This window comes from Fistularia commersonii, chromosome 26, assembly GCF_037954325.1.
Source record: "Fistularia commersonii isolate RoL2024-O1a breed Wild chromosome 26, RoL_Fcom_v1.0, whole genome shotgun sequence".
NCBI classification, from domain to species: domain Eukaryota; kingdom Metazoa; phylum Chordata; class Actinopteri; order Syngnathiformes; family Fistulariidae; genus Fistularia; species Fistularia commersonii.
In genome coordinates, this window is record NC_141309.1 from 13,614,369 (window position 1) to 13,628,845 (window position 14,477).

The window sequence follows — 14,477 nt, forward strand, 5'->3', positions numbered from 1 at the left end:
TGGCCCCCTTCTTGCTCATGCCCACCATCCTGCAGAGGCAAGTTTCCTCCTCTTCCGCCCGTACCTGTGGGATGTTGTGTCGCAGCCTTGCCTCAGCTTGGTTGACCACCTGCTGGGCACATGATGTCCTGCCCATTCTGATGTCTACCTCCGCTGAAGAGACCTTGGTGTCTGATGAGTCTCTGTAGACCAGAACTTCAATGGCTTTAGTCACCTTAAGCTCCTCCACTAGACTGCTCAATGGGAGCTGCAGCTTGGTGTTCTACCCATAAAGGGTGATGCCAAGTGCTGAGGTCATGAGTGGTTGACTGGCGAGATGCAGTGTCCCCCAGGTCGCCAGGGAAGAGCTTTCTCAAGCACTTAATTGGCTTCTCATACGCTGTTGGAATTTTTGCATCCCCCAGAGAAAAGCGGAACTGGTTTGCCACCTTACCCTTTCTAATGACCATAGACCTGGATTTTGCGGACTTGAAACTCATTCTTGATCATGCCATGAGCCTTTCAAGACTTCAAAGAACTCACCTACACCAGGGCACTGATGTGTGGTAACCATTAGGCCGTCCATGTAAGTCCTGATTTGAGGCTGGCCTGTGCCAGATCTGAACAAGGGGCCTCTGCACTCTACCCTGGCTGATTTCACAAGCATTATCTTGGCTAATGCAAACAGGGATACTGAGATCGTACAACCAGTAATGATTCCCATCTCCAGACAGTGCCATGCTGATGTTGATAAGCTGGAGGACACCCTCAGACTTAAGTTGTTGTAATAGTCGAGGATGAGGTTTCGGATCTTCTCCGGGACACAGTACTTTGTCAGGGTCATTCGCACCAGTGTTTGTGGGATTGAATGATATGCATCAGCCAGGTCTAGCCAAAGCATTGCCAGGTCACCCTTGCTCTCTCTCTCTCTCTCTCTCTCTCTCTCTCTCTCTCTCTCTCTCTCTCTCTCTCTCTCTCTCTCTCACTCTCACTCTCACTCTCACTCTCACTCACTCTCAAGCCTCTCAAGCCTCTCGGATGGGTTGGGTTCTATACTGGGGTGTTCAAAGAGCCTGGTGTGCTGGGAACATGGTTATTCTGCACCGAGGAAGCTATGGAGCTGTTGAAGATTATTGATTGAGGGATTATGTATTGAAATTAGGTAGATCTTTAGTTTATATGTATAACAGTTCTACATATAGTATTGTGGTGGAATTGTATTTTCTTCGTGACTCAAACTACAAAATGTGTCACAAAAGTCTATCTGAAATTGTATTTTCTTTTGAAAAAAGCCTTCTTGAGATTCTTCCCTTTATTTTATGCATACAGATTTTTTTAAAATCTAACTTCCTTTGGTAATTCCCGCTTCATTCATTGAAGCAATTCCCCTAACCTCTTGCACTGACCTCCTGCCTTGTTCAGATTTCGCCCCCTTATATAATCTTCATTTCAAATGTAAAAAAATAACACTTCATAAAAACCAAGCAGGATATATCAAACACACAATTTTGGATCAGAAATTGAATGCTTAACTGTATGTCAAAAAATGAACACATACAATTGTTTTTCAGAAATAAAAATTCCTCTGGTCAGAATATTGCAGACTTGCTTGCTCAAGTAAGCCCTTAACCTCCATTTACATGTGTTGCTATTACATAAACAAGATCATTTGGCAACACTTTCATTTGCATATTTGTTCCATGTTGCGAGTTGAGAAGAACTTTTAAGACAGGCGTCATTTCTTTTGGCTCATAATGGTAGCTCTCAATTGCATGGGAGAACCAGGTCACAATACATGTCATCAAACACAGTGGGAGATAACTAATGGCCCAACTACCTGTCAAAAAGAAGTTATTTCACGCACTGGAGTGAACTTAACTAAGGACCCCCCCCCCCCCCCCCCCCACACACACACACACACACACACACACACACACACACACAGAGGATAGAATAGCGCTGAAACATGTAGAAAGCTCTGAAGGTCTTGTTGATAGGTTTGTTATTGGGAAGTCTGGCCTTAAGAGGAATTTTTCCTTGCAAAATATTTCACTTTGGAAAGATTCTACCAATCCTGGCAAAGGAGGCTATGACCTCATTCATTAGTGTGGTCGAGTGACATTGAGACACTATGCTGATTTTCATCACCCAGAAGCCTTAATTACTATCTTTTGTTACAATCCCAAAGGATAAACATGCTGTATTTAACGATTTGTTGCAGAGGAAACAGACAGGCCTAGCAATCTGAGGATGACACTTGATTCGCTGAAAATTTTGGTTGGTTTATCTAAACACTTGTATCAGGATGACTTACACTGCAACAGTAACTCTTTGATACACTGAAACCCTGTCAACCCACCCTTTTACTCCAGAATTACTTTGAATTTGTGTTTAATATTCCTACCATTCTATCATCGACTTCCCATACTTTATTTTATAACTACTTAAATGGTGGTGTTAAGAGTTATAGCTACAATGAAATGTTTGTCTTTGCAAATGCAGGAGCGTGGCGCTGCTATTGGAAAGTTAGAGCCGATCTCACCTGTAAGTCCAGTTCATATGGACCCTGACCTGGATCTGGTACCGGCTCGCTTCTCGAAGGAGGAGCTAATCCAGAACATGGACCGAGTGGACCGGGAGATCACAATGGTGGAACAGCAGATCTGCAAGCTTCGGAAGAAACAGGTTTGTATGCTGATGGACAGGGCTGTAACTTTGCAGATTACTTGGAATAGTCACTCGTCCTTCTGACTAACTGACTAACTCAACCATTTCCTTTTCGATTAAAGATCGGAAAATGGCAAGGGAGTGTTTTTATGTGTTTATTTATTTTTTACAAGCATACATTTTCCATGTTTTATGACAGCACTTAATGAACATCATAAATGGTGGGAGAGTCGCCCTCATCCTAGGTCATGCACATAAATAAAGGAAGTCAATTTAAGCATCAATTACAGTTTGAAATAATTCCTTGTTTACCATACAAGTTATTGCACTGTTTAAAGTTTTATTTCTGATATCTCATCTCCTCTCCACACACATTTACAATAACTTGATTTCATAGTCTTAACTTACAATTCATCCTTGACGGGTTGTTGATTTTGCCTTTTTTTTTGGCTTGTGTAAAACATTCGGGTGTAGTTTTGCAACAGGATTTTGACTATCAACCGACTGTTGGCGTCACAGCAATAAACTCCTAACTAGATGTTTCTGTTGAACCACTTCACTTATTATTGATTGCTGGCTCTTAACCAGTATGCCATGATTCTGACTGTATACTCCTCAGGCAGTTGCATTCCCTCTTCTTGTCTTTTTATTTAGGAGAAAAGTAGGTTAAAAATGCATACAGCTATAAATAACACTTTCCCGAGGGAAGAGGGAGGATTACAGTGGAGGTTTTGTGACTGTTAAACCACTCAGATCCCTACCACATTATCTCCTTGTTGGCAGCTTACCATGTTAAGGAGAGAAACAGTATTGTCAGCTTTGACATGCTATTATATCAAACATTATGTGCACTTAGAGGAAAATATTCCAAAGTAGCACTGGGTTGATTTTCTGTTTATGTTCTTGTAATATTATCAGCAATTCAACTTCATATAGAAGGTGCTGTCAAATGATAGTTTTGCAATCTGGAGCTTGGTTGCTAACAAGTAATTTGAATCAGGTGTGTCAGAACAGGGCAACATTCTGAACATGCATCCCCTGGGCCCCTGCACTACTACTGGAAATGTAATCGTGAAAATATCATACATTTAACATTAACTCAATTCTAGGAAAAATGGGGTTCAGAGTAGATTGTACACTGCTCTGTGAGGTGCATATAAATTACAAAAGTACACTTTTTTTTTCTTTTTGTTTGTTTGAATTGGCAGTTTCACATTCTTCATGAATTGAAGAATGAATTTCATTGAACTACCCAATCAAATCTTCTTCTTCTTCTTTCGGCTTTTCCCGTCAGGGGTCGCCACAGCGAGTCAACTTTCTCCATCTAACCCTATTCTCTGTATCTTCCTCTCTCACACCAGCTACCTTCATATCCTCTCTCACTACGTCCATAAATCTTCTCTTTGGTCTTCCTCGAGACCTCTTGCCTGGCAGCTCCATTTCCAGCATCCGTCTCCCAATATATTCACTATCTCTTCTCTGTACATGACCGAACCATCTCAGTCTGGCTTCTCTGACCTTCTCTCCAAAACATCGAACATGTGCCGTCCCTCTGATAGACTCATTCCTGATCCTATCCATCCTGGTCACTCCCAAAGAGAACCTCAACATCTTCATCCCTGCAACCTCTAGTTCTGTCTGCTGTCTTTTAGTCATTGTAACTGTTTCTAGTCCATACATCATCGCTGGTCTCACCACTGTCTTGTACACCTTTCCTTTTATTCTGGCCGATAGTCTTCTATCACATAGTACCCCTGACACTTTTCTCCACCCATTCCAACCTGCTTGGATCCGTCTCTTCACCTCTTTTCCACACTCTCCGTTGCTCTGGACTGTTGACCCTAAGTACCTGAAGTCCTCCAACTTCTTGATCTCCACTCCCTGTAGCCTCACCGCTCCACCCGAGTTCCTCTCGTTTACACACATATATTCTGTCTTGCTGCGACTAACTTTCATTCCTCTCCTTTCCAGAGCATACCTCCACCTCTCTAGATTTTCCTCTACCTGTTGTCTGCTCTCACTACAGATCACAATGTCATCCGCAAACATCATGGACCATGGGGATTCCTGTCTAATCTCATCTGTCAGCCTATCCATCACCATTGCGAACAAGAAGGGGCTCAGAGCTGATCCCTGATGGAGTCCCACCTCCACCTTGAACTTCTCTGTTACCCCTACAGCACACCGTACCAGTGTCTCACAGCTAGCATACATGTCCTGCACCAGTCTAACATACTTCTCTGCCACTCCAGACTTCCTCATACAATACCAGAGCTCCTCTCTTGGCACCCTGTCATATGCTTTTTCTAGGTCTACAAAAACGCAATGCAGGTCCCTCTGGCCTTCTCTGTACTTTTCTATTAGCATTCTCAACGCAAATACTGCATCTGTAGTACTCTTTCTAGGCATGAAGCCATACTGCTGTTCACAAATGCTGACTTCTGCTCTCAGTCTAGTTTCCACTACTCTTTCCCATAACTTCATTGTATGGCTCATCAACTTTATCCCTCTGTAGTTGCCACAATTCTGCACATCCCCTTTATTCTTAAAAATAGGCACCATCGCACTTTGTCTCCATTCTTCAGGCATCTTCTCACTCTCTAAGATCCTGTTGAATAATCTAGTCAGAAAATCTACCGCTGCCTCTCCTAGACACTTCCACACCTCCACAGGTATATCATCAGGACCAACTGCTTTTCCACTCTTCATCCTCTTCAATGCCTTCCTCACTTCACTTTTACTAATTTTTGCTACTTTGTGGTCTACAATAATCACCTCTTCTACCCTTGCCTCTCTTTCATTTTCCACATTCATCAGCTCTTCAAAGTACTCTTTCCATCTTCCCATCACTCTTCTAGCATCTGTCAATACATTTCCCTCTCTGTCCTTTATCACCCGGACCTGTTGTACATCCTTTCCATCTTTATCTCTCTGTTTCGCCAACCTGTATAGATCATTCTCACCCTCCTTACTATCCAACCGAGCATACAAGTCATCATAAGCCCTTTGTTTTGCCTTTGCTACCTCTATCTTTACCTTTCGCCGCATCTCCCTGAACTCATGTCTGTTCTCTTCAGTCCTCTCAGTATCCCACTTCTTCTTCGCTAACCGCTTTCTCTGTATACACTCCTGCACTTCCTCATTCCACCACCAAGTCTCCTTATCTACTTTCCTTCCAGATGACACACCAAGTACTCCTCTACCTGTCTCCCTGATAACACTAGCTGTTGTTGTCCAATCATCTGGAAGCTCTCCCTGACCACCCAGAGCCTTTCTCAACTCCTCCCTGAAAACCATGCAACACTCCTCCCTTTTCAGCTTCCACCATTTCGTCCTCTGCTCTGCCTTTGTCCTCTTCATCTTCCTTGTCACCAGAGTCATCCTACAGACCACCATCCTATGCTGTCTGGCTACACTCTCACCTACAACTACTTTGCAGTCACTGATCTCTTTCAGGTTACCCCGTCTATACAAGATGTAGTCTACCTGCGTGCTCCTACCTCCGCTCTTATAAGTTACCCTATGTTCCTGTTTTTTCTGGAAAAAGGTGTTCACTACAGCCATTTCCATCCTTTTTGCAAAATCTACCACCATCTGTCCCTCTGCATTCCTATCCTGGATACCAAATCTGCCCATCACTTCTTCATCCCCTCTATTGCCTTCACCAACATGTCCATTGAAGTCTGCACCAATGACCACTCTCTCATTTCTGGGAATATTCTGCATCACTTCATCTAACTCATTCCAGAACTTCTCCTTCTCCTCAGATTCACATCCCACCTGTGGGGCATAGCCGCTAACAACATTGAGCATCACACCTTCAATTTCCAGTTTCAGACTCATAAGTCTATCTGACATTCTTTTCACCTCTAGGACGTTCCTAACAAACTCCTCCTTCAAGATAACTCCTACTCCATTTCTCTTCTTGTCAGTACCATAATAGTACAACTTAAAGCCTGCTCCTAAGCTTCTAGCCTTACTACCTTTCCACCTGGTTTCCTGGACACACAGTATATCCACCTTCCTTCTCTGCATCATGTCGACCAACTCTCTACCTTTTCCTGTCATAATCCCAATATTCAAAGTCCCTACTCTCAGTCCCAGGCTCTTTCCTTTCCTCCTCTCTCTCTGCTTCCGAACATGCACTCCTCTTCTTCTTGTTCTTGTTCTTAGACCCACAGTAGCCCAATTTCCATTAGTACCCTGTAGGTCGTCCGTACCAATGGCGGTCGTTGTTAACCCGGTCCGCGACCGATCCGGTATGGTATAGTTTTGGTTGTCTCGCATATTTGGTTTTGGCAAAAGTTTTACGCCGGATGCCCTTCCTGACGCAACCCTCTGCATTTATCCGGGCTTGGGACCGGCACAGGGAGACACTGCTCTGTGTCCCCCCAAGGCAGGCTTGGAGAGGCACGGGCCAGTGCCGCCCCGAGGCTGCATTGAACTACCCAATCAAATGACAGGTGTTTACTGTTCAATTTTCCATGAACTGATGGATATATTTTGAAATCCATTGTTGCCACCACCTGAATGATTAATGAATTACTCTGTATTATGCAAAACAGTTATCAAATCATTTTTTCTTAGATATTATTAGAATACAACCCTCTCCAAACATTAGAATACCTCAACAAATTTAGTGGTACAGTAAAATTTTATTTAAAGAGTTCTGGCAGAATTAGTGGAAGAAAAGGTTTGGGACTAACAGTACTAGCAGCCTATGTTACATTAGCCAAGAACAGGACAATACCAGAGTTTCTTTCTCGGTATCCTGCCCTATGCTTTTACTTGGTCTACAAAAACAAAATGCAGCTCCCTCTGGCCTTCTTTTTACTTCTCTATTAGTATTCTCAATGCAAATACTACATCTGTAGTACTCGCATGAAGCCATACTGCTGTTCACAAATGCTGACTTCGGCTCTCCGTCTAGTCTCCACTACTCTTTCCAATAACTTTGTTGTATGGCTCATCAAATGGACCCCTCTATAGTTGCCACAATTCTGCACATCACCCTTATTCTTAAAAATGGACACCATCGCACTTCGTCTCCACTCTTCTGGCATCTTCTCACTCTCTGAGATCCTGTTGAATAATTGAGTCAGAAACTCTAATGCTGCCTCTCCTAGACACTGACATTGCTAAGTCAACATCTGTAATGTCCTAAAGGATAAAGATGCGCTGAAGGTGGCTGATGTGGCTAAAGGAGTGACTGTATTAAAAAAGCTTTTAGAAAAGTATGTTTTGAGAATGGAGAACAGATCAATGGGATTTGCATTGATTTCAATGGGAAATAATGAAATTGGTTTGTGAACATTTTGGTTCGCAAATGGAGTCAAAGCACAAATTAAATTCATTGGATGAGGTGCAACTGTATTTCTTCTTTTATTGACTGGCTTGCCTAACAAGGATAATTCTTGGGAAAAAAAAGCCTGCAAGCCAGAATTTTAATTTTGTTACTATTGCTCTCCAGTCACTACTTAGTAGCCCATGGTATTGTTTTCAGTAGTGCTATGTCGTAAGATGTGTCATTGTACAAAGACAGAAAACAATGTTGAAGGTAAGTTCAATTGTCCTTTAGCTTTACTGATTTAAGTGGAGTCACTGTTTTCCATCAACATGCGATTTAAAGCACTGATGTTTTTGATAGTAGGCAAACTGGGCAAAGGCTCATATAACGCATTTACACAAAATGTTGGGAATCTGTGTGTGAGGGGAAAAAAAAATCGAATAATCCAATTTCATTAATGTTTGCGCGCACACACGCACAGAAACAGTCATCGTAAAGCTTAAATGAAGGAGGCAACAAATACTATAAACTTGACAAAGAGAGAACGCTGACAGGTTACTGATATTCCTGTGATGCGTTTAGTCAGCTGTCAGTTATCCTTGTGGTATCTTCTGTTGTGCATGTGAAGAGCTGTAAACACTGACTCACAAAAAGGTTACTGATATACATGATAAAGAAGAATGAAAACGCAGACTGGCACTAGGATTTGGGATAGGTGTAATGCCAATTCAATTGTCCATCTGGTTTGAAAATCAGCTCTGCGTAATTGAATGTGCCAGGAAAGCATGCATTGGTCAGGTCAGGTTCAAGTTTATTATGGTATTCAGGCTGAAAAGCTTGATGCAAATGTATTACTCTGTACTGGAGAAGTGTGATCAGAATATTCTGGCATATTTATTTACATCACCAATACATTCAGTTACAGTTGTAACTCTTGCCTGTTTGCCAGTCTGTTTATGTTGCACAAAAAGAAATCCTTTACAAACCATAAGAGCCAAAAATAGAGAGCACATAACAACGGTCAAGAAAACATTTCAACTTTAATCTAGAAGCGAAATAGAGCCAAAAATAGAGAACATGTAACAATGGTCAAGAAAACATTTCAACTTGAATCTAGAAGTGAAATATAGTCAAAAATAGAGAACATGTAACAATCAACAAGGAAACATTACAACACTAAATTATAAGAAAAGCTGTTATTCTTCTCTAAGCCATTAAAAATGATCAGGTATCTCCTTTACACAGAAGAGTTGTTTAAGTGTACTAAATACCTTTAATAACTTTTTTATGCTTCTGAAAGGCAAGTTAAAGAATATAGGAATGCAAGAAATGCTTGAAAATGTGATTAAAAAAAAAACAACTCTGCTCTGTGTTGCACTTGGATTTTCAGTGTCTTAGTTGTTAAAATACAATTAGAATTCCATTCTTAGTATCCACTGTCTTTAGAGGAAAACAGCTGAAAGCAACAGCATTACTTTATACAGTAATTTCCTCATTTTACCTTCGAAAAATGCTGGTTAATAGGATAATTGTTCATTATAATTAATTCCACCGACACACACACACACACACACACACACACACACATATATATATATATATATATATATATATATATATAAACCCTGTAATCTGAAAATCAGACAGTTGACAGTGTTGAGACATGTCTAAATCTGAATGTAATGTAATCGTAACCTGATACTTCAGACCTTCATTGACTGTTCGAGTTGTAGCTTGATAGAAAGTAGAGTGCAGATCAGTTTTTTTATCTTTAATGCCCAAATGACAACTGTCTTGGAATGTTTTTTTTATTTTACATCTGTTTTGTTTCTTTCGCAGTTTTGTATTTTCTTTTGTCTTTCTCTCACTTGATCTAGCCTCTCAGCAGGCATTTGCTTTGTTTGCAGGTTGTTTGTTGACCTTGTGATTTGCAAGGTCACAGGAAGTTAATAGCCATTTCAGCTAGAAGTACCTTTGGTGTCATTCTTGTTTGAGTCCTGAGTTAGCAAAAAATGAATCAAACAAACACTTACTAACCTCAGAACAGATGAATTTTCTATAAAGATCAGGGCACCTCTTTGGTTTTTAGTGTTAACTATTGTCTAACTATTGTTTGTGTTTCTAACAGCAACAGCTGGAGGAGGAGGCTGCAAAGCCTCATGAGCCAGAGCGGCCCATTTCACCACCACCCAGTGAGGCCAAACACCGCAGCCTGGTACAGATCATCTATGATGAAAACAGGGTGAGTAGAATGCATGTATACCCAATCAAAAAAATATTACCACTGCTTATTATACCAATAGTTATAAGCTGTACTGCTGTCTCCCTCATGGTCCAGTATTTTAACTAGGGACATCTAGCATAATCTGTATTTGGATTGTGTATTCCTTTGTGTATTCTGCGTTGCCTACCGTGGTTATCTAGTTGTCTGATGTCAAGGATAGGGCAAGTATTCAAAGTATTCAAAGTTAATGCCTGTAAGGGAAACCAGATTGATGTGTGTGTGTTTATCTAACAACATAATGGTGTTTTTTTTTCCCAAAGATTGTCTAGTTAAAAAAAAAAAAAGAAAAACAGCGAATGTCTGCAATCAGCATATACCTGCCTCTTGGAATAATGAAATAAAGATCATGTAAGATGATTGCTGAAGAAACTACGCAATGAAGCAAATCAAAAATACCCCATGCTGGTACTAGATGTAACAGTACCCATTATTATAGTATTTTTAATAAATTGAATGACAAAAGTACAACAGTTTCAGGTGAAGAACATTGTCTTTAAAATTGAGTGATTCTCAGTACACTCAGTCCATCTAGTGGTGAAATATTCCATTCCCTTTTTTTATTGATTAGAAATTAAAAGCTAGGCAATTCCATGTATTTGAACCATGTCTGTATTTGCACTAACAATTTTGGGGAATCTATGGTTGATCTTAAATCTGGACAAATTTGATCACAGTTAAGCCGCTTGTTTTAGAAGAGCGCCACTTACATTTTATTCATTGATTTTGAATGCAAAGCAGTGTATAGAGCTAATGATACAAACAAGTTTAAAGCCTTTTTCAAACATATTTGTTCCAATTAAACCAGATACTAAATGTTAATCTTGGTGACACATTGCTGTATACCTACAAAGATATCCCTTGTTTACAAACACACAGCCTTCAGATCCTATAACACTAGGCTACACCACACTACAGAGTGTCCTCACTGACTTTCTCTGTCAGTCAACACAAATACTTATAGTAAGCAAGAGGAGATTCCAGATTACTCAAGAATCATCAGAACAGCTGGAAGTGTAAGAGTGACTCATTGCTTACTGCACAATGAAGTCTGACCTTTGTAACACATTCCACTTCCCTCCTACTGCCAGGATGTACTCTGCCCTACTGCATGCTCCCAACCTCCCCATCTCTCCCCCATAATCTATTTCTCCTGTCCTGGCTATTTTCTAGTATCATTGACTGACCAATAAGCTGCAAGGGTGGTAAACTTTTGTAGCTATTTCTCACACAGAATCTTAGCCTCATTTACATAAAGTTTCTCTAACTTTGTATTCCATTGAGACACAGGACTGTTTTGGCTCGTTAGATCAAAAAAGCCAACTATAGTCCATCCTGTTTAGCTCATAAAATGGCATGCCCTAATATGAATGACAAGTTGTTCAGTGTTTCAACAGTTTTAATAGCTCATCTCAGACATTGAGCCAGCAAGTGCCCAGAAGCCGCAAACATTTATGGCATGGAAGGAAGCAATGTATTGCTGTTCAGTACCCCATACTCCCGGAGTACTGCCCACAGGATTGCCTGTGGGATGCTTCTCCAGATCCTCAAAATACATGGAGACTGGTTGGACAAACTTCCATGCCCCCTCGAGGACCCTGCTGAGGGTATAGAACTGGTTCACTGTTCCACGACCAGGATGAAAACCACACTGCTCCTCCTGGATCCGCTGAATAGACTTTACCAGGAGGCTGAGGAGTGTGATCCCCTGTAGTTGGAACACACCCTCCATTCCCCCTTTTTAAAAGGGGGGATCGCCATTCTTGTCTGCTAGTCCAACAGCACTGTCCCCGACATCCATGCAATTTGGCAGAGGGGTGTCAGCTAGGACAGCACTACAGCATCCAGAGCCTGGAGGAACCCAGGGTGGACCTCATCCGTCCCCGGGGTCCCGCTACTGAAGAGCTTTTTGACTGCATCAGCAACTTCATCCCCAGAAATTGGTGTGTCCACTCCAGAGTCCCCCAGCTCTGGTTCCTCATTGGAAGTGGTTTCAATGCGGTTGAGGAGGTCTTGGAGGTATTCCTGCCACCAATCTACAACGTCTCACGTTATGTTTGGGTCTGCCAGGTCTGACCCGAACCCCCCCCCAGAGCCAGCTCCCCACCAGGTGGTGATCAGTTGATGGCTCCACCCCTTTCTTCACCTGAGTGTCCGGGACATGCAACCACAAGTCTCATAAAAGAACTGTGACCTAAGATGTGTTGATACCAAGTGCACATATTGACACTTTTATGCCTGAACATGTTGGGGGAGGAGGGGGGGCACGTTCCTCCCAAACATGCCCTTCCAAGTCACACTGTTGTTGCCCATGTGAGTGTTGAAGTCTTTCAGTAGACTGAGGGAGTCCCTGGTAGGAGCACTGTCTAGCAGCCCCTCTTGGGACCCCAAAAAGGATGGGTGAACTGAACTGTTGTTGGGTACATAACCACAAACAACAGTCAGAACCTGTCCCCCCACCTGAAGGCAGAGGGGGGCTACTTTCTCGTCCAATGGGTTGAACCCCAACATGTAGACACCGAGACGGGGGGCAACTCCAGAATGAAATAGAGTCCAGCCCCTTTTGAGAGGCCTGGATCCAGACCCCATACTGTGTGTTGAGGTAAGTCCGACAATATCCAGTCGGAAGCTCTCAGCCTCACACACCAGCTCGGGCTCCTCCCTGTAAGAGAGGTGACAGTCCATGTTCCAGGACCCAGCTTCTGCACCCAAGGATTCGACCGCCAAGGTCCCCCACTGTGCCAACCGCTCGGCTCACACTGCCCCTGACCCCCTTGACCCTTCCTGTGGGTGGTGAGCCCAGGGGAAGAGGGACCCATGCCATTCCTTTGGGCTGTGCCCGATGGAGCCCCATGGGTGAAGGCCTGGCCACCAGGCGCTGGTCATTGAGCCCCACCCCTGGGTCTGGCTGTGTCCAGACCTGGGAAAACTAGGTCCAATGTTTGTCTTCTTCACAAGGGTCTTCTGAACCACACTTTGTCTGGTCCCTCACCTGGGACTTGTTTGCCTTAGGTGACCCTTCCAGGGGCATAAAGCCCCTGACAACATAGCTCCCTGGATAACTGGGACCCATAAACCCCTGCACCACGGTAAAGTGGCAGCTCACAGAGGGTGAGTTTATTTTTAGGCTGAATCAAGATTCAAGTCAGTTTCAAACCATTTTGATTACATTCACACTTTGTAATTAAGTGCATATACCCATCCTGTTATGTGGAGGCCACATGTGTCAAATATTACCACTGCATGCTTTCAAGCTTTCCCAGATCGTGTTTTCTAGCAGATCTACCATGAGATTGTCATGATGACCAGTTATCAAATATCAGTTTTCCTTGTTTTATTTGTCTTTATACACTGTACTCGAGAAGCTGTGTGCGTGCGTATGTATGTACGTGCATGCTTGTGTGCTAAGGACTGAGATTGTAGACTCAAGGCTATTAGTTTCACTATTAGTGAGAAGGTTATGATGTGCATGTTCTGATTTTCCTATACCATACTTTTAATTGTTATAATTCTGGTGAAGCCTATGTCTTAGAAATTTGAGGCCACTGTAGCATGATCTTCTTTGCTAAAAGAATAATTTCTGTAAAATATACAAATTTCAAACTTTCCTCAAAATTAAGATACTGTATTTTTCGGATTATACATCACTCCGGAGTATAAGTCTCAACATCCAAAAATGCATGATAAAGAACGAAAAAAAAAAACATATATAAGTCGCACTGGTATATAAGTTGCATTTTTTGGGGAAATTTATTTGATAAAATCCTTAGCCAAGAATAGACATTTCATCTTGAAATGTCTAAAATAAAAATAGATTAGAGAACAACAGGCTGAATAAGTATAGCCTACGTTATATGACGCATAAACAACAAACTGAGAACGTGCCTGGTAGGCTATGTTAACCAAACATATTAGACATATTAGGTAACATATTAGGTAAGAGCCATTCAAATAACTAGCATATAGAACATACCACAATAAAAAAATCAGTGTCACTCTTAATCACTAAATCCAACGAAATCTTCTTCGGTGTCACTTCTGAACAACTCCGAAGGTAGACATTGCGCCGCTTCCTCTTTTACCGGTACGTCGCTTACATCAGAGACATCGTCAGTTGCAGTTACAATTATTACAGCCTTTCTGCATCCCGTCAGGATGTTGTCCTTGCTCTGATAGAGATGCTACTGTGTTGTATGAAGGGGTAACACCAAGAAGGTCCCCCCGAAAAGTCATTTATATTCATCTCCTTGGCAACTACCCTGG

General features: G+C 42.1%; 1 protein-coding gene across 5 annotated transcripts in view; it reads left to right on the top strand.

Annotated features, from left to right (window-relative positions):
- The window catches only part of ncor2 (nuclear receptor corepressor 2), a 105,823-nt gene that overhangs the window by 40,735 nt on the left and 50,611 nt on the right, over positions 1-14,477 (top strand). For all 5 annotated transcript variants that reach the window (XM_086174404.1, XM_086174403.1, XM_086174406.1 and 2 more), the window contains 2 exons: positions 2,482-2,664; positions 10,062-10,175. In XM_086174404.1, the coding sequence (XP_086030530.1) occupies positions 2,482-2,664; positions 10,062-10,175 (297 nt within the window). The remainder of the gene's footprint in view (positions 1-2,481; positions 2,665-10,061; positions 10,176-14,477) is intronic.